Here is a 26,209-nt window from a genome sequence, read left to right on the forward strand (position 1 = left end):
TTCAAAGATGTAGCTAGACATGGATTTTTTTCTCATTATTTATTCCTGTGTGTCAACTCTCTGGGTTTATGCTTTGCATTAATATTTGTTGAAGATCCATTCTAGATCCAGAAGAAATAGTTATAAAGACTACATAAATGGCCTTGGCCGAGGACGGACTAATCCTAAAGGCATGGATTCGTCTGGTTTGAGTAATGCTTTGCATGTCGCTTCTCTCAATTCGTCCAATACGACTGACACTTGAAATCCCACTGAAGCATCGTTGAAATAATTGGACTTGGCATCTCTGACATATCTGGCCTGCTGCCTGCGTGTAATTAATACCTATCTTTTTAATAGAAAATGATATAATCACTCTTGCTCTATTGTCAAACAATACAGTGTCTCATTCTGCAATGTCGGCCTTAAATCTGTAGGAAATGTCACTGACAATGAATCTTAAAGTTAACATCTTTAGAGCTGTCTCATACTGTAGTGATGAAAGCGCTGTGTTCCACCTCGCTCATGTTATATTAAACATGTGTGAACTGAGCCAGACGTTGCATTAGCTTGTGTTAAAGTTAGCGTGTAGCGATTAGGCTATTTAGTGGGCTGTGGGTTTTTGCTTTTTAATTAAAGTGCAGTCAAGTGGCCGTGGTTAGCAAAGGGTCAAGTGGTGACTTTGTTCCTGCTCCCCTGGAGAGGGAGAGAGAGAGAGAGAGAGAGAGAGAGAGAGAGAGAGAGAGAGAGAGCAAGAGAGAGAGAGAGAGAGAGAGAGAGAGAGAGGGAGGGAGTGAGTTCTTCCTTGAATTGTGGATTTTACATATCCAAATGGGGCTAGTCGTTATGCTAATAGCAGTTGACCTTTACTTACTGTTTCATATCTCCCAGAGACACTCATCTGGCTCTTAGCTACTTGTGTTTCAGTAAAAGCATGCCAGACCGCCATTCTCTGGACAAACTGCACTCTGGCTTACAACAAATCAGACAATAGCTTCCCAAGCCACCTACCCTGGATACCTTTTCTTTTGTTTTGGAGGTGATTTTCATTGCCTCTCTGCTCTGACTGATATCCTGGACTACAACATACTACAGAGCACCAGGATGATGTGAAAAACTGAGGTAAAAATATGTGATAAAGGCCTTAAAAACCCACAAAACTGACCTGAAGCTTGGCCAACTGAACCATGGAACACTTCCTGCTGGATAGGTAAAGCTTATTTTTAACGCTACGACACACACACACACACACACACACACACACACACACACACACACACACACACACACACACACACACACACACACACACACACACACACACACACACACACACACACACACACACACACACACACACACACACACACACACACACACACACACACACACACACACTGCTCAGCATATTCTCTCCGTACTGATCAGGAATGGTCAGTCAGTACTAATCAGGCATGAGGCCTGCTTGTTTCACATGCATGCAAGCACACAGGCACGCCCGCACACACAAATCCAATCAAAGGGTGAAAAACACATCTGATTCCTTCATTCCTTTGATCATGGGGCCAAGCGTGCACAGACACACACAAACACACACCACACACACAAACAGACACATACACACACACACACACACACACACAAACACACACACACGCGCACACACACACACACACACACACACACACACACACGCACCACACCTCATTGGTTGTTGTCCTTCTGTTGGTGAAGCTTTCATCCCTGGTTATATGGATGATGGAGCAAACACCTGGGGCCCCTTTTCATCTGCCCTGCTCAAGTGGCTGAACTCACCTGCTGCCTTCCTGCCTGCATCTCTGCTGACGCTCTATCTGTATATCTCTCCGTCTGCTTTTGCCTGTCTCTCTCTCGCTCTCTCTGATATCTCTCTAATGGTGCAGGTGGAAACCCTGTGAGCTCCCAGCCCCTGGTTTACAGAACAGATGGCTGTGTGTGTGTGTGTGTGTGTGTGTGTGTGTACACATATGCTCTGGCTGTGGATGAAGCAAATGGAACCCACTCACCTGCAAAAGCACTACAACTGACCTGTATTGTCGTTTGCAAAATGTTCATTACATGATATAACTCTTGTTTGACAGTTTGTTTGCTAGTATAACAAAAAAATGTCCTTTTACGTGATTATGCATTTTCCTTTTACATGTACACTGTACAGTAATATGGTGGAAAATATTAAATAATAGACAAATAAAGCTGAAACCTTCAATCGCTGCAGTTCAACACAGACCAGAAACATCATCAGGACTCAAGATAACAATAATCCTAATGCTGTGAGCCTGAATCCATATGACTAGTACCATTATCTGTTTCTGTATTGTGATAATTATGATGGGGCAAAGGAGGAAGTCAGGTGACTTAGTAAGCAGTCGAACAAACCCATGAGGCTGCTGTTCGTATCCCATGTGAAACAAAAAGTCACTTACGTACGTAACTGAAGTAACAAATTTACTTATCGTAATCCAAACCATGATCTTTTCCTAAACCCAACCAAGTAGTTTTGTCTTCTATACCTAATCAAACTGTGACCGTAACTATAAAGGTAGGTATGAGGACGTGTTGATCTGCTGCCAACGGTAGGGGCGCTAATTTAGGAAACGCTCCTGTGGGTTGTATTAGAGGGTGGGATCGAACAACTGATGTGGTTGTACGGGTCGGAGGACTTGTTGGTACTTTACTGTGTTCATTGCTGCAATAAAAACTAGAACTCCTAATGTTCATGTCATACGGTGAACAGCAGAGAAAGGACACTTTGTCCACATTGTTGAACTAAAGACAGCTTTGTGATTGCAGTTTGTCTTGTGAGGGTTAAAGAGTGAATTATACAACTATATCCATTAAATCTGGGGTTAATGACCATAAATAATGGACATCCATGTTGGATTGTTTTTACAGGTAGGCAGGGTCACTCGCAGTGGGTAATGCATGCTGTGTTTAATGAACCTTTGGAGTGTTCCCATACGATGGTGGGTGGCGGGTAGCCTTCAGCTGAGCAGTTCAGAGTCACAGTTTTCCCATAGATCCCATCTTGATCCTCAGGCTGTACCACAAACTGAGGAGGAACTGTACATACACATGACGTTATAGTTGACATTGTTACATGACATGTTTTATTACTTTATTATACTTGTAGCCTATGTATGCAGGTTTTCATACCAGTCAAACACTACACCATTCGATTTTACTGTCAGCCAGACAGGAGGAACTAATAAGTGAAGTTTGGTTCTGCAGGGATTGCTTAAAATGAAAACCTGCACACATACTTCAGATTATAGTAGCCCTGTAGGTGCAGTTAGATATATAATGTGTTCCTTTGTGCTTTCTCACCTCGAACAATGAGCTGGCTCTGGTGCTCCACTGCAGCAGCCTCGTTGCGGGCGATGCAGGTGTAGTTGCCGTTGTGATCGGGCGTCAGGTTGGAGATTCGCAGTGAGCTGGTGAAGTCGATGTTGTCCACAGTCACACCCAGGCTGATGGGGATTGGCCGCCCATCTTTCTGCCAGGTGATGTCCAGCGGTCGGTCGCCTGACATGACCACGCAGGGGATGAAGACACGCTGGCCGATGGTGAAACGCTGGAACTCAAAGGGCTGAATATAGGGAGGGACTGGCAGACAGAGGAGGAAAGAAAGAAAGAGAAACAAAGAGCAAATGTGATTTCAGCCGTGAGATTCAAAGACCATCTTAATTCCCTGGATTCTGAGGCAGGTACTGTGTCCTTTTCTCAGAGTAATCGTACAATCTTCTAACTAGCTTGCTTTAAAGAGGTCACTGAAGGAACATAAAAGACCTGAATAGCAAAGCATTCAGCAATAATTCTCCGTCATTCTCAAACTGGAACATTTTGTCCTTTCAGCACAGGAAGTTACAAGAGCATCCATAGAAACAGAACAAAGAAGTAACTTTGAGGTGACTCATTCAGGTTGCTCGGAAAAAGAAATCTAAGTGAACCTGAGCTTTTTATCTTTGTCAATTAATAATCATCTATTGATCTCATACTGCTTTCCAAAATGCTTCAACTGGAGATCAACCCATATCTCATCCATTGGTTCTGCTCCTTCCTCATCAACAGGCAACAGCTGGTTTGGGTCAAAGCCTACTCTGCCCTGGTTACACCGGTGATCATGGAGACATAAATAGATGTCATGTAGGATGTATGTGTGTGTGCGTGACGGACAGGTGTGTCATATGTAATTTATAAAGTATCGTGTCTTTTTGATGATTACTGGAAGGTGACCGCACAGATGTTGTTATGTTATGTTATGTTATGTTATGTTATGTTATGTTATGTTATCTTATGTTATGTTATGTTATGTTATCTACTAACCTACATCCTTACCTACTTTCCACCCTGGCACTTCATCAATCTACTATATTATCCAACTATTTAACACCCCTGATCGCAGAACTAGCGTGTACTTAAAAAACAACAAGTGCTCAGAGTCAATCTGGCTGCATAATATAACGACACATTTATACAGTAAGATCTATTCAAATTGCCTGCGTTCTGTTCTCTGGGAAATCTCCAGCCATCACACAAGTCATCTGTGTTTGAGTGTCCAGTGAGTTCAAATAACACTAAAATAAGCAGCACTTTAGCACCTTATTTAATTCACAACAAAGTGGAGATAATGGACTCCAGGGATCCCCAAAGACACTTCCGCATTTTAAGCATGAGCAGAGTAAATTAACAAATGCACTTGCTCACTATAGCACCACTGGGAAGTGTTGCTTTATATCATCGCTCTCTCTTTAGTTCTCACTCTCTCTCCCCCTCTGTTTCCCTCGCTCCACTGGAAAGTGTAATACAGGGACAACAACCTTGCATAGTGTACAGAGGGAAGGAAATGGGGCATTAATGGGGAAGCCCCTTTTAGTATCACCTATTACAGTTGTAAGATCTCAGTGGAGATCAGTCACTCAGCCCTGAGTCTTCATTAGATACCCTGATGAGGAATATCAGATTAATTTAAGTCTGGTGAGATCTTTAGCTGTCTGTCTTTCTGTCTCAGGAGATCTTTTTATTTATATATGTACTGATGGGTTTTTCCACTGAGGAAATTTTTAGATGCCTCAGAAAGTGCCTTATGTTTCCTATTTAGACTATTTATCAAATTCAGCTTTATTAGAGCACAAAATATGGGACTTTGGTAAGAAACCATTAGTTGTAATACAAGGTAAAAATTGTGACAGTTTAAAGGAAGAGTTAAACATTTTTGAGAAATGTGCTTATTTACATACTGTGGACCAGTGGAGACTCCAGGTCGTCACCGCGCCTGGGCAAGAAATAGTCCCACACATAACGCCCAGGAAAAACCCAAGCTGGCATTTTTTCACATGACAGATTTTTTTTTTTTTTTTTTGCAGATTAAACAAATGAAAATATAATAAATATTAATAAGTGAGTTGTACAGGTGGATCGAAATGCTCTAAACATGGTATAAAAGAGTCCCAAATGTTTCCACAGACTGATTGAGAGAACTCATTGCTCACAAATACAATGGAAGAAGGTCCCTTTCTCCTAATACACAGGTCTGGGCGATATTATACTTGTTTAGTTTTTCTGGTGTCACATATATCCTTGTCACCAAATTATATTGAAGCAATCCTAGCCGAGTGTTAACAGGTCTTGTTTGTGCTTCAGCACATGCTGCTTCCAAGTCCTCCGAAAGGAAATCCACTTGGATTCCTCAAGTATTATATGAGGTTGAGGAAAAAGGTAATGTTTGTGTCAATGTTTGGTAGATATGTAGCTTGTGAAAAATGGGTCCAATATTTTCTTCAGTGACCATGGGATCAACAATCACTTCTACCATTAGAATCAATGGACTCAGGACCTGCGGCTCGTCTCCTAAAGAAGCGAGGTGGTGTTGAAACACACAAGACAAAAATTAGAGTTGCACTGTCTCGCATCTTAACCGCCTCTGCTGTGGCCCTGTACTTAACATGAAAACATGAGGATGGTATTGACTTTCTAATCTAACTATCGGCAAGAAAGCAAATGAGCATATTTCACAAAATGTCGACCAATGACTTTAAAGGTGCTGTACGTGAAATACAGAAAAAAGTTGACTCCACATGGTCCTTGCCGACTGTTCCCCAACTCGTCAAATATCCACTCAACTTTGTCACGGCCCTCGCTGTCTGACACTGATGCACAAGGCAATCACATGCACTAACATACAGCAGCCAGACCGGCTATCCAAATAAACTCAGATTACAACACAGAAGAGAAGAAGAGTGACTTCATTCTCAGGGCATCTTTATGCCACCATATCTTTATATAGCAAATAATTGTTAGCTGCTATATTATTGTTCTGAATATCGAATACAGCCCCTTTAACAAAAACAAGAGAAGATGTCTTGTTTAACAATCATAGCTATGTCTATGTGTCTACGAGGACATAAGGGATGTACTTTGTTCCTAGAATCAACAGCGTTTGTGTCGATTACGTTAGGTTAGGTGATAAATTTGAGTCGTGCTTCAGGAAAGGAACTTTCTTTGTTGTTGATTTTATTTGTCAAGCCCCGGGAGACAAAGCAGAATATTTTGTTTAAGACTGAGCTGCAAAACAACTTTGTAATGAAATTAATTGTAATATTTGAACACTGCAACAGATATTGTCTTGTGTGTGTCTTGTAAACCAATGAGGATTGGGGAATTCATGTGCATGTCATGAAACTAAAGTAAAATCAATCAATCAATCAAATCCCAGCACTGCATTGCTCATTAAAAAAAAATAGCATTGTGTTGACTTGTTTGATTCATAAAGCATATTAAATCAGCTCTATATTTAACAACACTGAATCTGTATACCACTGTATATATGTCTGTCTCCAGCTATAAAAATATATTCATCTTTGCGCTATACTACCAAAGGAAAATTAATATTAAAATACAATTTGCCACACTGCAAGTTACAATGACAACATTTCTGCAAGCTTTCAAATAGTTAACGCTCCAAATTCAATGGAAATAAAGTAAAATAAAATAAAAGACCATCTCAAGGTTGGGCATCATATTCAGCTCATTGGGACTAACCTCTCACACGGACATGGACACTCTGGGAGTCCATCTTGTTGGGTTGGACCATCACCTTGCAGTTATACTCGCCGGCGTCCACCTGCTGCACGTTGGTCAGCTTCAGTGTGCCATTGTTCTCAAATGCCCGCTGTCGGTGGTTGAACGGAAGCAATGCGGAGTTTTTGTACCACTTTATGGAGTAGTAAGGGTAGCCAATCACACGGCAGTGAACGAACGCGTCCCGTCCAGCAATTGCTGTGATGTTTTTCATTGGACGAATGCTGGCACGGCCTAAAGAGGGACAGAGAATGAGAAAGGATCCTCTATAAAGACATTCAGTGGATTGTGACATCAAATCACAAGAGCTTATTTTTGGTGTTTTTGTAGATACAACTATATTTCTGACTTTCAAGGTATATGTAGCATTTAAACAAGGAAAGGTTAACTGCTAGACAAAGAACATAAAACAAAGAACATTTCTCTCCGCAGCTTCACAAGCGCTACCTGCCACCAAAACACTTAGATATGCCAAGGAACTGCTGTTTAAAGCTTTTCTTGTTTGTTTTACCACAAGATCTTAGGCTTAACTCGAAGCAGAAGGTGGCGAAATGACAAGCAGATTAAAGCGTGCTAACCATTTGAAGGAAAACAGCATTTAGATAATACTGTACTACTGATACTTGAAACTCTGCTCTTTCTGCTCACAGTATTACATTCCCTGTCTCATAAAATGGAAACAGAGTAATCGCTTTAACATCTGATCGTGAAGACGTTGAATTGGCTGCTCGAGTAAACACGCGCAGACACAGATACAGACACACATGAACACTCATTCACACACGCACACACAAACAAACCACAGATACATTTATTCATGCAAACAGAAGAAATGTATTTTTCTTCTGGCTATTTACAAACCAGCCCATTTTGGAACCCAATATCCAGATACGCTTATGTGCAGCAAACCAGGATAATTCATTTGACCTAAAAATACAGGCATGTAGGAAAAGCACAGTAATAATTTGGCGAGAAAAAGACGAAGCTACCATATTAAAAATGAACCAAGGAGCAGAGAAAAAGGAAATAATGCATAAAAAAGAATGGAAAATAGAGGCAATGTCAATCAGTGGAGAACAACCTAAAAGAAAATGTAAATGTGATCAAAGATTTAATTTAAGCAACTCTAAAATCCTAATACATCTGCACATCTGACCCAAACAACAACCAGCGCTCATGTACTGCAAATGCCAGACAGCCAGAGACACAGACAGACACAGAGAGACAGACAGGTATGTGTATTGTTGTTCTTGGAGGAGCTGATTTGACAAGCACCTCTTACGTTTATTCGAGCCTGGTGGTACACAACCCCGGCCGAGTTGCTGCACGTGCACCGGTACACCCCGCCGTCCTGCACCTGGGTGTGCGTGACGTTGAGCTGGCTGACCACGTGGCCCTCGTGGGTCTCGTAGTGGCCCAGGTGGTGATGGCTGTCTTTGATGACGGGGTCGTCGTCGAGCGACCAGGTGCACCTGGGCGGCGGCGTGCCCTTAACGTTGCAGACCAGGAAGACAGGCTCGTTTGGGTTAACCACCTTCTCACTGAAAGAGGACAGGATCTTTGGAGTACCATCTGTGGCAGAGGACAAGGTGGGACAGGGTTGGAGACAGGAATACAACGGTGAACAAAAGACCTGTTAAACTTTGACCGTCATCAGCATTACAATGTTTTAGATAAGCCTACATTTACAGTAAGTTTTAAAGTTAGCAAGTTACAGTGGCACACTTCTATCATGCAGTATATCAGGCAGTACACCTGGTTGACCATCAACCACGTTGAACAGAGTGATGTTTGGTTATAGATGAGTTAAAGCTTGTTTGGTTAATTTGACTTTAGCAGTCAGGGATGTCTGAACATGTCTGTTGCTTTATCAGTCAGAGAAAGTGCAAGCATAGCAAGAAAGGCTGGACCAAAAACAATTCCCAGGTCAAAAACAACAAGAGCTAGTTTCATCTCCACAATGTGGTTGTGGAGAATTAGGAGTTACGTTGGTAAATGACGAAATTATTTTAATTTTACAACAAAATCCATATTTTTATTTTGACCTCAACCAACAACCTGTTAGTAGAGCCACTGTTTTAGCTTACATTTACATTTATTGATTTGGCGCTTCTCCAAAAAACAAGGGTTATCTCTGCAAATAAAAAGAGTTGAGATGCCATACTGACTACGTTAAAATGTTAACTTTGAGTGCTCTACTGGTATGGTACATACGACAATTTCTGACAGGACAATGACATGATCATGTTCCTAAGCAGCTACTTGTCTCTTATTAATCTGGGACATGTTCCTAATCTGGACAGGGTACTGTGTGGTGACTTGAGCGGCACATTTTAGTGCTCTAACGCCGCGTTTCCATCAAACACATTTGTTATAGAACATTTAGAACCGTACGTAAGTCGATCGACATGTACCTAAACACTAGGTTTGTTTTACGTTTCTACTGCAGACAGTGCTCTTACGTAAATGTAGGAGGAACTGTACAGATGGTAGGAGCCACATTAGTATCATGTTGGTTTTTAGTTCCTAGTTTCTGCTTTCTACATTTCCTCCAGCATTGCTCTGACTTGGGATGGAAGCTCACCCTTCCTCACTGCTCCATCCAGCTGTCCTTGTATTTCCTCTTAACCACCTTTTAGTATCAGATCAGTGTGCTAGGTACCCCAACAGAGGGGTAATGGAAAAATTAGATAAAAAGGGAATGCTTCTATTGGTGCTATCCACAACCTTTGACAATGGACACACAAAAATCTAACGTGTAATGAGCTGAAAATAACTGAACCGGTGGAAACAGAGCTGCTCCTATACTGCATTCTGTTGTATTAACTGTATAATAGATGTACAGCGTATAGTTTTTGAAGCCATGAGAAATAACATAAAAACAACTCAGTGGTCAGATCACAGATCTCCTAATGGAAAAAAAAACACCATGTTTGTTATTTTTATTTTTGTCAGCTCTTCTTACTGGACACCAGGGGTTGAGAGTGTTTGAGAGAAGATGTGTTAATTGCTGTCAGGGGCCAATGTTTGTCATAAAACCCTTTTTTTTCTCGTGAAATAATAATACAGCAGCACAGGAAAAGGAAAAAAATCATGACTTTTTATCAAGACTTCACCATTCTCTCATTATAAACAATGATCCAGACAGAGAGTGGCTGGCTTTTGAAATGTTTATGTCTGCTGCTGCTCACTGATAATCTAGATCTGTTCCACATGATTATAGATTATCAATATCTTCTTTTTACAGCTCCCTGGCCACAGGAGACAGTTGCCTGAGCAACGCTGCCAAGGTAAGCTATTGGATTCAAGTGTGTGTGTGTGTGTGTGTGTGTGTGTGTGTGTGTGTGTGTGTGTGTGTGTGTGTGCGTGTGTGTGTGTGTGTGTGTGTGTGTGTGTGTGTGTGTGTGTGTGTGTGTGTGTATTTTTGTATGCGTTTGTGAAGTCTGGGATGTTCATCCTAATGGCGGCCTATAGCAGAGAGTCACAGCAGGATGCCATTAACACATAAACCCTGTATTGATCTCCAAGGCCTGAATCTGTTTCTGCTAACTCACTGATTATACATGAGACAGCTACTACAGGGTGGACTTAGGTGTAAATGCTCAACCCTGCAAATGCACACATGCACACATTTTACCTTCAAGGATGACTTGCACAAAGTCCTGTGCGGACATCTTGCCCTTCCTGGCGAAGCACTGGTAGGCTCCGCCGTCGCTCTTCGACATCCCCTCCATGATGAGGTTCTCCCGGCTAAGCCCAGTGAAACGGACATTGTTGCCAGGGTAGATGATCTCTCCGTTGCGGTACCATGACAGCTCATACTCGTCTGAGCCGCTCACGCTACAAGACAGAGACACCTTGCTACCAACACTGCCTTTCACCTTCCGAGGGCTGACCACTGCCTTCAAGGGCTCTAAGCAACACAAAAATAAGAGAAATGGTGTCTTTTTAAAGGAGAAATCAAAGATTTGTTTTCTTTTAATGACAGTAATTTTGATAGGACAACAGGGCAGATGTTGGGGAAAGTTCAGGTTAGATGTGAGCAGCATTGCTACATAAGACTTTAGAGGAAAAGGTTGTCACCCGCTGTTCCTGGATTAGATCTGAAACAAATGAGCGAAAACGTTTTGGCAGCTATGGGTATTTTAAATGATTAATCATTTAGGTATTTTTCTTAAAGAAAAAACTCAAACGGTTCCATTGTCTTTGGTTTTATTAATTATATATTATAATAACATTTCTTTGTCTTCTATGAGGGGAAATTTCCCAACTTTGGTTTATGAACTGTTGGTCGGACACAACAAGAAATTTGAAGATGTCGCCTAAAACTCTTTGTAAATTGAGACATTTTTCAATATTTTCAGTCGATTTTTAGACCAAACTTTTTTTTTGTATTTTATTTAGTCACAAGTTCCCATCACAAATTCCCAAAATGTCTGTTTTGCCCTAAAAGTCCAAAACCCAAGTATTGTCTGTGATGAATTACATAAAAAGAGAGAAGAAGCAAAGCCGCAAATGTTTGGAAGTTTTACTTACTACAACGCTTTAAACTGATAATACAGACGAACTCCTCCTTTTAATAAAATACTTACGTTTGACATACAGACGCCCCATGACCTCAGTGTTGCCATAGCTGTTCCACACTTCACAGACGTACGTCCCAGAGTCACTTGGCTGTGTGCTTTCTATCAGCAGCCCTGTGATGGTTTGGCGGAAGCGACTGTCAGGCTCCAAAGGGCTGTTGTCCTTCAGCCAGCGGTATTTGGGCGTCGGGTAGCCTGAAGCCTTACAGGGCAGCTCTACCCGATGATTAATCATCACCTCTCGGTGGTCAAAGCCATCCAAGATGCCTGGCTCAGCATTGGTTGGGTCTGGAAGGAGCAGAGAATTTAGTGTTAATTAGTGGCGAGCCTTGCCAGGCGCTTGACAGTGTAATCCAATATTGATTCTTGGGGTCAAGATTCGGTTCTATATACTGTATATTTTGTTATGCTAGGGAGGGGAGAGAGGAACAGTGTCTCCCAATCACAGATGGCACCATGGATTACTCACTTATCAAACTATGCTACAATGCATAACTGAACCTCTGCCTACATTTTAATGGTTGTGTTGTTGTTACTGACTGGCTGCATAATTCATAGTTGACCTGAGAGTGAATCGGTCTGCATGACAGGATTGGACAGACTGTAAACTGGATCCCAGTCCTAAACGTACCCATTCACTGGGTGGTCTTGCTTTACAATCCTTCAAATCAATCAAAATGTCTGAGGAGGACTCATAATTCATAGGGGATAACATTTTTATGGTGGGAATAATTTTTGCTGTCTGCAGTTTTGAAATACCCAATCCAACTAGAATGTAGTATATCTACATGTAAAGATGATGTCCAGCGTTCTTACAGTAAATAAAGATTACAATATCTCTCTATATATTAGTCCTGTTGTATGTAGGTCTGTGCAGTTCAATTGATTCCAGTTTGAATGCAGTACTGACCTGACACAATGAGACGCGCGCTGTTGCTCTGACGAGTCTCACCGGTGTAGCGGTGGCGCGTGGTGCAGCGATAGTTATTCAACCCATCCTCAGGCAGGACGTCCAGAATATACAAGGCTCCGGTCGATGTAATGAGATATCTTTGTCCTGGAAAAGATAAAAAGAGCGAGTGGAAATGCATGAAAGGCAGCAGTTGTGTGGTTGTTATGCAGGATCAGAACAACTTTTACAACATAAACAATTCATTCACCCCGATACAACAGAAGGATTTCTTTTCTCCATAGGGTGTTTGTAGAGTGCACAGCAAATCTGTAGATGTTTGAATCTCACAGAACACAAAGCCTTTAGAAGTTATGCTTTATTTCTACACGAGACGAGAAGGTTTACGGGAGCAAAATGAAAAAGAATTGATCTAAATAAATAAACAATAAGTGTAGTGAACTTCTACAGATAAACTCGCCAGCATTTAATCTAATACTGTCAATTATTGTGGTAAAATCACCCAGATGATGGAAGACAAACTGTATCCATGAATTTAAAAAACTGTATTTCATGAAATCAGATCAGCATATCAAATCTTTGCCCTCTAACAGCTTTTATTGTCTTGTCTTTGACTTCTGCCAGTGCAGTAACCTCACTGGCGCCAGTGTCTGCTATAGAGATCCAATCCCTCTCTGGCTGTCACAGCCAGTTCAGTATGTAGGGTAATATTATGTTAATTCTGCAGATCAAACCAGGCTGAGTGGGGTTGTCAACATCCATAAGGAAAGAAACCTTCCTCTCCGCCATCACATGAATGCCCACATTCCCATGGGAGCAGATTGATGTCAAAACTGATCGAAAAAGCAATTTACAGGAGATTGTCTTCACTGCGCGATGGTGGGCATGCTAAGACAGAGGCAGCGTAGGGAGCTTTTAAGACCCAAGGAGAAACAGCCCTGTAACACCTACAGCCAATGTTGACGGGGTCCAGAAGAAAAACATGGTACAGTGACATCACAGGGTTAAAGAAAATACTGCTGTGCGTGTTGCAGTCTTTACTGTACCTTATTTGTCATCATCACTACAAATATTTTGCTAGCTTTTAATTATCTGCTAACTGAGCTGATGAAAGATGATTCATTGATTCAGTTTGTAACGTTTAGCATGTGTCATGGGGGGTTATGTCATGCAGAAGGTTTCTATTTCTATTCCTAATATGAAAACTTGCCATTGTGCTATAATGAGTCACAGGGATACTTTGACAAAAGAACAAAGTAAAGCTTTGTGAGAGATTATCAAGGTTGGGCAATTCATCTGCCTGTGCAAGTCGTTTTTTCATACTGTGTAAGAACTAATGGCAGCAAATGGTTTGCTCTGAAGGTCTGATAAGATACCGGTACATCTATCACTTGGACCGTGTATGAGGAAGAAGAAGGCACCAACACTGGTAAAGTCTTCACTCTGGTTAAGGCTACATTTTTGACTGCTTTTACTAGCAGAACATTTCTCTGCATATTTGATTTTGATTGCACACTGTGTCTGAAGGCAGTCATATCAGCGATTTGCCCAAAAGTAGAACGAACGGGCTGTGTGGGAGCAGCTAAAGCAGATTAGCAGTGAGTAATTTATTTAAGTTGAACAAGGATAGCTGCGGGTTTTCCTGTGATTTTTCTCTAAAACCGAAAGTTAACAAGTAAAATGCTTCTTATTTTTTTAGATTTATTATATCAAAAAAGGAGTAAGTCTCTAAAACAAAAGCAAAAAATTAGCAAAGCTTCTGTATCGCGCATATTTTTGTTTATTAATGTTAAACTGGTGCTGTGTGAATATTCATTGTTGTGCTTTTAGTCAAAATGGTCTCTCAAACAGACACTTCTAGACCCTATGAAAAATGCATGGACAAGCAGGTGCAGAGGTTTCTCTTTTCTGTGCGGGTTAACACATTAGATGCCAACCCCCTTTGGTCACATATACCCTAAAGATCAAGAAGAGAGGAAACAACTGTTTTTAACTGCAGTGTTTCTCCTGCATTTCATGTTGCCGTTCTGTGTAGACTTACAGTGTTACGAGACAGAATAACGCCACAAACCAATTAGATGAACAAATATTAATGGGGAAGGACTTAAATGTAATTGTCTTCAAACATTAGACTCTGATGTTAACATCAAACTTCTACATGTTTTAATATTCCACTTGAGACTAATGTGTATTAAAGAAGCAAGGCACGCTTAATATGCTTACACTTTCTATGCATTTTTGATGTTTATAGATGGAAAGGAAAATCAACCTTGTGGGGTTAAGCAAACAGGGGGAATACAGAGAGAGGCGGGCAAAGAAGAAGAAAAAAAATTGCACAGCTATTGTAAGCGTTGACCTAGATAGAACCGACAAACAGATTCCACGGATTTGATGTCCTGAAGGGGTTTCACTGGTTTACATACAGGGCTGTTAGATGGGCAACCAGCAAGTGGAATCTATAAAGAGAGGGAGAAGGGAGGGAGGCAGGGAGAGAGGGTGTGACTGCGTGGTGTGTACATGTATGTGTGTTTGTGTGTGTTTGTGCAGATGCCGGCAGCCATGCATGCGTGCCAGTGTGCAAGACGATTGGTGGAGGAAATCTTCTCAGAGGTTGAGGGGGCCAGATACAGAAAAAAAAGCATTACTGTTTATGATCATCGCCTTTGCTTTTTTACCCCCACCGGTTCTGTACACATCTGCAGCTACACAGAAGAGAGAGAGCTCTTTTTTCATTTATTTATTTTTGTACGGCTTTGCATTACAGTATTTTTTATTAATGCTTCTTATATTATAAATATTAAATCAAGTTATTGTTCTTGATCACACATGGCAGTGATCAGTGCCGCAAGAAAAACACTAGAAATGAAATCTTACTAATGAATAACACTTTATCGGAAAAAGGTGAAAACCCTGAAAAATATACATTACTGAGCAACAGGACAAGCAAAATTCAGACATGTCCTCCAAAGCTGTCCACTCCACACACACACACACACACACACACCCACACACACACACACACACACACACAGCCTCTTTCCGTTTTTTCTCTCTCCTCCCTTCTGGCTTCTCCATTTTGATTCTGTACTGGTCCTCTGAAATCTCACTGTGGAATCCATCTTGAGTGAGACAAAATGGTATTTCACTCCAGCCGCTGTGAGCTGCTGCAATTTTCTCTTCAAGCACCTCTATGCTCCTGCAATGCCTTTTAAGACGTCAGAGCTCAGTTATTGTGTTATGACAGAATGAAGTGCAGGCAGAGGGGCCGCTACAGTAGGGAGGGGACTCAAAATGAGAGCTATTGTATTGAATTGTATTTTATTGTATTCTTCTTCGCGAACCCACTCCCTTTAATTCCACTGCTTTGTCTTTAACAGCTTCAGCATATGTGAGTAATTCCCCTCACCAATGCCAAGAATATCAAGTAAGAAACTGCACAGCGTCCTTTAAACGCTAAAAAGTAAGAATGGTAAACAGGTAATGTAGTGTAGTGAAGTGTATACTGTAAACTGCTATGGATTAATTATGGCAGTAATTGAGGCCTCAATTCCCAGATGCGTTAAAAATCCTCTGGACAGAGATTTCTGTGTTATTGTCAGAAAGAGAGCCCATGCCTCCATTCATTCACAGACACTGCTACTATAAAGTGAAAAAGTGCTCCACTCCACCACACACACTTTATCTAATCATCCCCACTTTGCCAGAGACAGAATCTAATACGAACAGCGGGCTCTCACTCTCAGCAGGCTAAATAAGCCTCGACGTACAGATGAGCTAGTGTCACAGCATCCTCGCTGCCAACAGACGCTCTGAAGTCGCTGCGCTTTATATGAGAGGCGAGGCTGGTCAGATCTTAGCTGACAATCTGCACTTAACTGGAGTGAATTAGTTATGAACTGCCAACGTGTTTATTCCAATCAACTGTGCAAATGAAACATCTGTAGTCAAATCTGGCTGCGAGGGGTTCATATTTGAGGCATGTTACAAATAATAAACCTTTTTTTAGCACCTGAAAAAGAAGACTACAAACTATAAAATAATGAGTTTACAGCTGGTGACTCTATGAGGATATTAGGCTGCACAGTTGTGCTAACATGCTGATGTCCAGCAGTTGTAATGTTTATCATGTTCAACATGAGTGTTAGCATGCGAACATTTGCTAATAAGCACCAAAAAGACAAAGTGCAGCTGTTGTTAGTTTAGCAGGTATCCGAACATAAACCAAAGTGATGAATTAAAAATGTTGATCAGATGATGGCAAGTGAAAAGTAAAAATATTTTCAAATTCATCCTGAGAAAGGGAACATGACGGTCTGACACAAATTTCGTGGCACAAGCTATCCAGAAGTTGTTGTTCACGCAAAAATGCTACTAATGTGAATGTGTGTTTGCCCAATTCCTGGATGGGATCAGGATTATGTTTTTTTAACCCACAGAAACTCAACAAATGAGCCAATATAGCCTCATATTGCTGTTTGACATAACTTCAGACTACATCAAATACATAAAAAAGGTCTGATCAAAGGAATTTATTAATATCTGACTCTAAGAAGTGGGAAAAATACAAAAATTCCCCAAACTTTAATATGCATGTAGTATTTGTTCGTTTCCATGCAGTGAGCTTCCCTTGAAACTGAAAACCTCTGCACTAGAGGAAAAGTCATGGAAACCCAAAAATCATTGGGATTTATCGTCCAAGGGTCATAAACGTTGTTACAAAATGTTGTGCCAATCCATCCAGTAGATGTTGAGACATCTTACAAGATAAGTGCAAAAGCTGCATTATTGAACAACTTTCTGAGATGAATTATACTTTATCACACAGACCCTTTACCGTTCATGCTTTTTTTTCTCTTCTAAATATATGACACCATATGCGAGTACAGTTTGAATGCAGTAGGTTGAAGATGTTCAGCACAAAGAGTAATCTCTTCTCTAAAGGGTGAGTTGGTGAGTCAGAGTTGCTGCTGTTTAAAGAGGAAGGTGGGACTGGCTCTCAGTACAGTGTGAGTCAGACAGTGAGGAGGGACCCAGTTCTAGTCGGGTCAGCAGAGACAGAGAGATGATAAATGTGCTTATGAATGCTCTAGGTCTGTGTGGTAACTTCTCTGCCCCACTTCAACTCTCCGGAGTCACTTCAGACATTAAGTTAAAATTAAAAACAGATAGCTGTCTATCGCGGGCCTACTGCACACTGCATAGGTTGAATAAGTGCTCCACCTCTCCAATAGTTTATCTTTTTAGCTCAGATATTACTTAAAGCTGGTATTAGTGTGCTGTTCACCTGAAGACAGAGAGTAAATTCTGCAGAGATAAACCCTCACGGAACAATACTACCATTTACTGTTTTTATTTTACTATACTGTACAAAAGTAGGAGAGGAAACACTGCATTATCTCCTTTGGTGGTAATGTTGGAGGATTGAACGGTATGTTCTCAGACTAATTTCTGCCTGCTCAGAGTCGGGGTACGTTGCATCACAGAACAGGGCGCGGGGGGCCAGTCGCCTGATCACAGATTTAATCTGAGCTGATTGAGGTCAGATCGCAGGACTGACCTCTCCACTGCAGAGCTCCTCAGGGCTGCACGGCTGCATGCAGAGAAACCGAAATGAGCATGATGACAATTCTGCAGACCAAACCATGAAATATTTTAAGTCTATCCGTCCAACTGTTCATCTATCTATATTATCGACATATATGATTGACAGCCATACGCAATGACTCTTAAGCACTGTTGAAGAAGATATATCACACTGAACTAAAGCCCCAACCTGGCAGTGTACTGTAGGTGTCATACTGAACGACTGCTCATAGCAGGCAGTCGGGTGAAATCAGACAGCGTGTCTCTCTCTCAGATCCATTTAATTTACATGATGACTCTGTAATCAATAAAAGACATGCTAATGGTCAAACTACCGCAACACTCTTTAAATCAGTGGATACAACCCTCTCTGATGCCACAGTGCAGTAATGGAAGAACAACGTGATACTTAACGCCAGGAGAAGCTGCTTCTTTAGCTTGTGAAGCTAAAATGAAGGCCGCATAACACTTAACAATATTTTTGGTGGAATGAAGATGGAAGTGGGATTTGTTGTGGCAGCTATCTGCAGACTGCTTTGCTGCTTGCTCCTCTCTGTGCCACACTTCACGGTTATGTGTCGCATAGTTGCACTACCATGTGTAGCAGTCACTACACATACTGTATGTAGAAGGGAGATTTGTGATTAGGTAGACTATCTAACTACTGCACTGGTTAGGTGGCTTACTACAGGTGCAATGAGCCAGCATTATTTGGTAGATTGGGGTAAGTTTACTACACATTTCAGTCAATAAAGTAAAGTAGTAGCAAAGTATTTAGTAATTCTGTAAATGTGATTAAAGCAACACAGAGCTTTCACTACAGGCTACGTAAATAATCTGAGAGTAAAACCTCTTTAACGACAGTGTGGTAGTACAGATCAAACAAATGAGAGATGACATGTTAATTTGTGAGCTTCAGAGGTGCTGGTAGGCAGATTTTTAAGTCCAATCACCCGAAAAAAATGATGGCATTGTATGTTTCTGCAAACCACAGATATGCAGTGTAAAGCACCTTTCAAAACAAAGTTACAAAGTGCAAAGTGAGGTGGCAGTATAATGAACCCTAAACTCTGCTTAGGGAGGAAGTCTGGGTGGATGGGTGTGGCAGACACGCACCAAAATTTCACCAAAGAGACCGCCGTTCATGTCACATGACATGAACTCAAGTTGTGTAGAAGCTTTATTGATTTTTAAGTCAAACCACGATATTTTCCAAAACCTAATCATGCAGCAGCATTGTCTGAATTCACAATGTTAAGTGTTACTACCCAGGGCCTCAAAAAGTAGGGGTCCTAACAAAGTGTTATATGACGAGTAGGGAATGAGAACGGGTTGCAGCGGTTCAGAAACGTTGAGGGTCAACAGCTAAAATGTAAAATTAGGAAATATGTTGGTTGAGAGTGAGCGATTTTAGTAGGAAAAAGAGCAACAAAGGACCTTGAACACAGCTGACATGTTGGAGACACTCTGGATCTTAAGCAAGTGTGGTCTGCTGCACTTCTGTTTGTGTGTCACAGCCAAACAATATGGATTTTCAAGCCTTGCTGTTAAGTAGGCAGTTTGTCACATCTAAACTTTCAAGATGACTCTAATAACTTGGTGGGAAAAACAATGAAAATGGATTTTGCATGAAATTCTAAGTGGTGGGAAAATAATCATGAAAAACAGAACGTGTGAGTGTGGATTTGTCTTGAGGAAGGAAAGAAAAAAAAATCAATCCCATATTATATAGCTTATGGGTTAGCAGTTATAATATAAAGTTACATTTATAGTGCCATCATCACTGTGCCTCAAACATCACTCCAAATTGTTTTGAGACAGCAGCAAAGAATAAACAACAGGGCGAAGACGAGGATTTGAACGTAACAAATGCACTTAAGCTAATAATATTGAAACCAGGTCAAATGAAAAAGCCCTCAGCACCTGTAAATGTCACCTATAAAAATCTCTTTCTCTCAGTGCACCTGCTGTGTGAATAGATTTTAGAAATACAAGTAAATGACAGAGCTGCCATTGAAGCCTCAGTGAAGAAGGCGTCCTTGGTTCAGAGAAAGTTTTGGCATCAGAGACTCTCTGTCTCTTATTCAGCCTCAAAACCCTCTGTGTTCCTGTTTGGCTCATTCTACTTCCTCTCCTGCTTCTTCTCTCTCCTCTGCTTGGTCTCTCTCTCTCTCTCTCTTTCTCCCCCTCTGTGTCTCTCCTTCTGTGTCCTGAATGCTAAAACAGTGGTTGGCTGTGTCAGAACACTGCAATGAAATCCTGCAGTCTCATACGCCCACATCGAGTAAACACCTCACTTTACAGATAGACGTTTTCACCTTTGTTGAACATTTCAATTTAAGTTACGAAATGTCCTATAGATTTCTTAAACGATCATTTAGAAGGAGAAAACACTGAAATTAAATTAATCTATGAAATGAATCTCACAGCAAAATAATACATCAACAAGTTCACTAAGGACGTACAATTGTCAAAAAGGACAAAGATAAAAGGGAAAGATTAATAATACACCAAGCTGCATCACCATATTATGTTAAGTGATGTTAAAAAGAAGAGATCCGTATGTAAAGGTATGCTGAGACCTTTAGATTTCAAAAATATGTAGGCTCTTTTGATCAATAAGATTTAATAAAAATGGTGTTTTTCATTGCAACTTGCCTGAAACATGCCTGTTTGAATCTCTAAATCTACCCATTAAACTATCTAATGAGTAAAAGTCAACAAATGTGCATTTAAGTATAAACTGCTAAAACAAACCACAATTCAAGGCCTTTATTCTGGATCCATCACTCAAACTTGAACTTAAAATAACACTAAAATACCATGAAGTTAGATATTTAATCATATTCCTTTGTTTTGCTGTTGTTTTTCAGACGTACTGTATTTTCAAACAGAAAAACATTGTGACACAGGCACACGGAGTGAAATGCAGTGACTCCGAGTCTTATATCGTCCTTGTTTTAAATTAAAAATGGGTTTTCATTTATCATTAATTATTTGTGCGTTGTAATCCATGCAAAAAATGTCCAACTGCCATGAGATGAACAATTCATATTTAATAAACAACTGCACAAGTGAAAGATGTCATATTAATAAATCATGTTACCCAGCTCCTGGTCAGAATACTGCCGAACATTGAGATACCAAAACAGACTCTTAGGAAACAAAGATGTGTAAAATGTGTAAAATAGAAAGATATTTATTATGATAACTAATGTGAGAAAGATTAATAAAATTGAATTTGGCTATTTCTGTTACATTGTATTAGTTTTCTTTCTATAAAATGTTGCAAAATTTGTATTTATGAAAATTGTTATATTGAATAAATGCACAGTGAATTATTGCAGGCACTCTATCTTAATTCAGAACCAGCATTTTATCTACAGTTTTGTAAATACCTTCATGCATTACTGCACACTGAAATTTGTGAAAGGAGTGTAAAATGAAGAATGACTCATGGATGATAGCTGTGCAATGCATGTTGCCAATAACAACGCTTTGCTCAACATGGAGTCCAGAGCTTCTGTGAAACAACAGTATGCTACAGCGATGGCGCCAAAGAACAATGAACCTGTGTGAAGAGACGGTTTATGTCGCGACGGGAAAGCACCCTCGTACAAGAGCGCATGGGGAGGGAGAATTCATTTTACATTATTGTATAGCAGCTTGCTGAGCTTGGCTTCAGGCACGCACATAAACACACAAAAACTGCGGCGAAAGGAGAGTCAGGTCTCCCAGGTTAAAGAGTCTGGGGGTTGCTGATGTCTTTGATGAGGTTAGCAATCCAGTAATCTCTGCTGAAGCCCGGAGCCATTAAACAGCATGTTGCTAAGCAGGTCTGTGCATTGAAGAACGTCAAGACAGCAGGAGTGCTGGCTAAAAGCAAAACAGAGCTGTACCCTTATTAAGATAATTGTACTGTAAATTACCAAGGTGTATTTTATTGTATTCGTATATTGTGGTTTTATGACCCTTAATGAAAACTGTATATTTCAGTTACACTGTACACGCAAAAGCCTAACTAGCGATAAGAGTTCAAAATTAACAATATGTGCAGCACATGAGTTTCATACTCTGTAACTGAACCATATTAAAGTGCACCGTCACTATCAAATAAAAATCATTTAAATTAACGTAAACCAGGGAACTGTTCAGCCTATTCTCATCAACAGGTTCTTATGATATCTGAAGAAACATGACGGAGAACGGAGGCGTGTGATATCTTACGAAATATGAGATTTAACGCTGTGAAGCGCGTCTGGACGTGGAACCCAGTGTTTCACTTCAGGCACCAACACAACTTGGTTGATTTTAGTACTTCGAGGACATGAACACAAACGGGACATGAACAACAGGACTCCATTATGAAAGTAGCCTCAATAGGTTTTATAGTAATTTAGTTATTCATAATGGACTAAAGGTGCTAAAGGTCATTGATCAGTCACTGATATACCCTGGCTATTAAGGTTTACAGGCTATTAAGACGCTCATGATTACAAGCAAGTTTGAACTAAGGACAGAAGAAATGGAGCATTTGGCTGGAAATGTGCCACTTTATTGTTTGGTTTGTTTTTAGCTTGTTGCAGATCATTTCGCTATTCATCACATTGCGAAAGGGTTGTGTTGGTCTATAGGCAGGGTGACCCAGGCCTGTTGTCTAATTCATTTTAGGCTCCTGTGTTCTTAGTACTACTGAAACAAGAAGAAGATATCAGTTCAAACTGTACCAACATTTATCCTCCTGCCTCGTTGCGTTTTCTCTGTCATCTTGCTACACACATATTTCCACCGCCAAATGGCCAGCCCACTTATCTAATCATTTACTTAGCATTACTACATTACAGTCTACTGTAATTAAAAATAAAAACCTCTCTCTAACCCACAGCAGGAGAAACTGCTGTCAACTGTTGCACTGTGTGTTTGACTCTATGTCTGGAAAATTATACTCACAGATGGATAGTAAAATGATAAATTAAATCTGGCCTCCTATTTGAAACCATACTGGAGAGAGGATGTTGGCTTTGGGCTGCTCTGTGTATGTGTGTGTGTGTGTGTGTGTGTGTGTGTGAGTGTGTGTGTGTGTGTGTGTGTGTGTGTGTGTGTGTGTGTGTGTGTGTGTGTGTGTGTGTGTGTGTGTGTGTGTGTGTGCAACACGTGTAGCAGTCTGCCATCATAACCTAATTATTGCAGCAGCTTAACAACAGCAATTAGCACATTTCCATCAGACGACACTAATTTGTGAATTCCATTCCAGCGCCATTCAGGACCAACACACTGAGAGAGAGACTTAATTCACTGTTGAGCTACTGGCAATGCTAAATCCATATCTATAGAGCTGTGAAAATTGCTTATGGTAATTGCAGTTATTGTAAAACTAGGCTGAAGCTTTAATGAAATTTCAAATTTTAATCATTTGTTTTTTGTATAGTCCACATTTACTGACTTCTCCCCCGAGGGACCTCGTGTTTCCTCATCTGACTTCCCAATAAAACGACTCTCCCCGACAGAGAAATGGAATTGTTCCATCAAACAATCATTTCCTCTCACTCCAGGGGAGAGGAGAATCCCATTTTGTTAATATTAATACCCCAAAGTGTATAGCTTTGCAGTGTTATATATTCTAATCATAGATCTGATTAGGAGATTTATAATGACCATGTTAACTTATCATTAATCAATAACTAAATATGCAAGTAATACTCATAATTGATGCACCATGCAAAAACAAGCTGTGAACACGCCACTTAAATATTGTCACCTTTTATGTTAATATGGAAATATTATCCTATTTTCTACATCCAGCAGTTACAGAGCAACTTTCATTTGGAGTCATGTGGCAATAATTAACCCAGTATTCACTCTGCTTTTAGCTAAGCTTTCGGTCTCCACCAACGCCAAAGTGACACTGATTATTGCTCCAGTATATTCACCAGCTCGTTGCCAGCTTTGTCTTCCTGTCATTTATTGCTGGACAGGTTGTGTACGGGAGGTTTTAAGAGCTGTTTCCCCTGAAAACAGCTGAAAACAAGAGTGAACCAAAACATCATAACTGTGGGCCATAAAACCAGAACATGTGTATTTGTCTGAGCCCTCAATTCATTTTCGATTTCCAAGAAACATTATCAAAGGTTCAGAGCAAAATACTTCTGGACGCAATTGGATGGACTTACGACCAATCACAGCAATTAAACGGTGGTGCTTGGTCAGTGGAAAAGAATGGCGGCAGGGTCACAAACTTTCTCAAATTACAGCTAAACAGTACACTAAAATGTGTTTCTCAAAATATAACGTGAGAAATAGGCAAAAAACAGTAACAAAATATCAAGCCACATTTGATCAGCACTGCCTAGTTTGACAGTTTGATCTGGGTTTCATGAGCCTGAATAACTGCACTGAACGGACCCGCAGAATGGGCGCTGTCAGTTATTTGACAATAACGGTTGTGATTGGTCCGTAAAATGTCAAGTCTCTGGAAATCTGTCTGCATGGGAGAGTGGTCAGACCTATCTGCCAGAACAAATGAAACATGGTTTCCAGACTACGCTTCCACATCAAAGTATTCACTGTTAGAAGTAGCAATGTAAATATATAAATGTCGATTATGGCAGCTTTAAAGATCTTCAGGAGAAACAACAGTTGCCAATTTGTTGTTAATTATTTACTTCTTACTGATCTTCACTTCTACTTATTGTTGAATTTTTAGGTTGAGAAAGTTTTCAGAAGTTGTTTGAACATTCTTCAGTTGCCCTTTATGACTACTGCAGGGTTTTTGAAGACTTTCCTCCTGAGATTTCATCAGTCAAAAAATGTTAAAGGTGGACGACTCCACCAGTTTTTGTGCATGAAACTGCCTCAGAATAACATTCTCCCTCCCTCCTTCCTCAGCCCCCTCATTTCCCATCTCCCTGCCTCTCTCTACCCTCTAACCCCCCCTCCTCCTATCCTTCCTACGCAGAGATGCATGTTGAGTGATAGGCCTGTGGATGAGTCTGGACAGTGCGTCTGAGGCCCTGTTTTTTAATAGGGTTCTGTTCCCAGTAATTATGCTGACACAATTTGATCAGCAAGGGGCTAAGTATCTTCATCTGAGGGAGATCGGGGGGAATTAACGCTGATGTAATAAGTACAATTTGTCACTATTAAGACGGAGGTGTTGACAGGCACTGGTGTTGTCAGGGCAACTGATGGCGCTTCCTTGCTACAGTATGTATTCTACTGCATCCGGCGAGCAGAGCTGTCAAGCCCCCTCAATAATCGATTCCTTGGGTTGCTCTGCACAGGATAAAGCACACATGCTATGACATACTGATATACACATACAGTATAATAAAGACAAACTGCACCTGGCTGTGCTGCAGTGTTACACACGGGCATGCTAGCACACAATATAAACACTCAAGGCACGTTCAGTACGTACAAAAATGTACACATCAGCAACAAACCACCAGGAAAAATGTGTGTTTTGTCCAGCAGCTGCTACATTAATGTCACACTGAGAAATGCTGGCAACAGCTCCAACACTGAGACGTGGACTAGTGGACACTCACAAACCTCTTGCTACTCTGCGAGGGTGCAAGGGTAAAAAAGAAAATGCACTAATGAGACTTCAGGCCTCAACCAATGCCAAGGTCTTAACCCTCCAATCCATCTCATCGAGCATTTTTGCGAAAGGAATTCACATTAGAGATTTATACAAGATGTGGCCGTGCACAGCAAGCTATACTGCGTCAGAGAAATCTCAGCTCCTAACAAAACTGTTTAGTTTATTGTTTATTTGACAGGGACAACAAACAATGTTATAATTGTACCAGAGATAACATGGTCCGATCTATTCAAAATAGTGGATATGATGGATTGTACTTTCAGTGTAATAATGCTAGATATGCACTAAGCATTCTAAGCCTGTATGAAATCTTAGTGGTCATATTTTTAGTTGGACGAACAGCATATTTTTTCCAGAATTAACAGATTAAACCTGCATGTGCAACACCATCCTGCAACACCACAATGAAATAAAGTTACAATCTTTAAGATGTAA

At 40.7% G+C, this 26,209-nt stretch overlaps 1 protein-coding gene across 2 annotated transcripts in view; it reads right to left on the bottom strand.

Moving 5' to 3' along the window:
* The window catches only part of dscamb (Down syndrome cell adhesion molecule b), a gene marked incomplete at both ends in the record, with an annotated part of 124,166 nt that overhangs the window by 33,439 nt on the left and 64,518 nt on the right, over positions 1–26,209 (bottom strand). For both annotated transcript variants that reach the window (XM_083914539.1, XM_083914538.1), the window contains 7 exons: positions 2,959–3,078; positions 3,343–3,621; positions 7,057–7,329; positions 8,371–8,667; positions 10,733–11,008; positions 11,688–11,966; positions 12,589–12,735. In XM_083914539.1, coding sequence (XP_083770665.1) covers positions 2,959–3,078; positions 3,343–3,621; positions 7,057–7,329; positions 8,371–8,667; positions 10,733–11,008; positions 11,688–11,966; positions 12,589–12,735 — 1,671 coding nt within the window. The remainder of the gene's footprint in view (positions 1–2,958; positions 3,079–3,342; positions 3,622–7,056; positions 7,330–8,370; positions 8,668–10,732; positions 11,009–11,687; positions 11,967–12,588; positions 12,736–26,209) is intronic.

Source organism: Echiichthys vipera (genome assembly GCF_963691815.1).
Source record: "Echiichthys vipera genome assembly, chromosome: 5".
Taxonomy (NCBI): Eukaryota; Metazoa; Chordata; class Actinopteri; order Perciformes; family Trachinidae; genus Echiichthys; species Echiichthys vipera.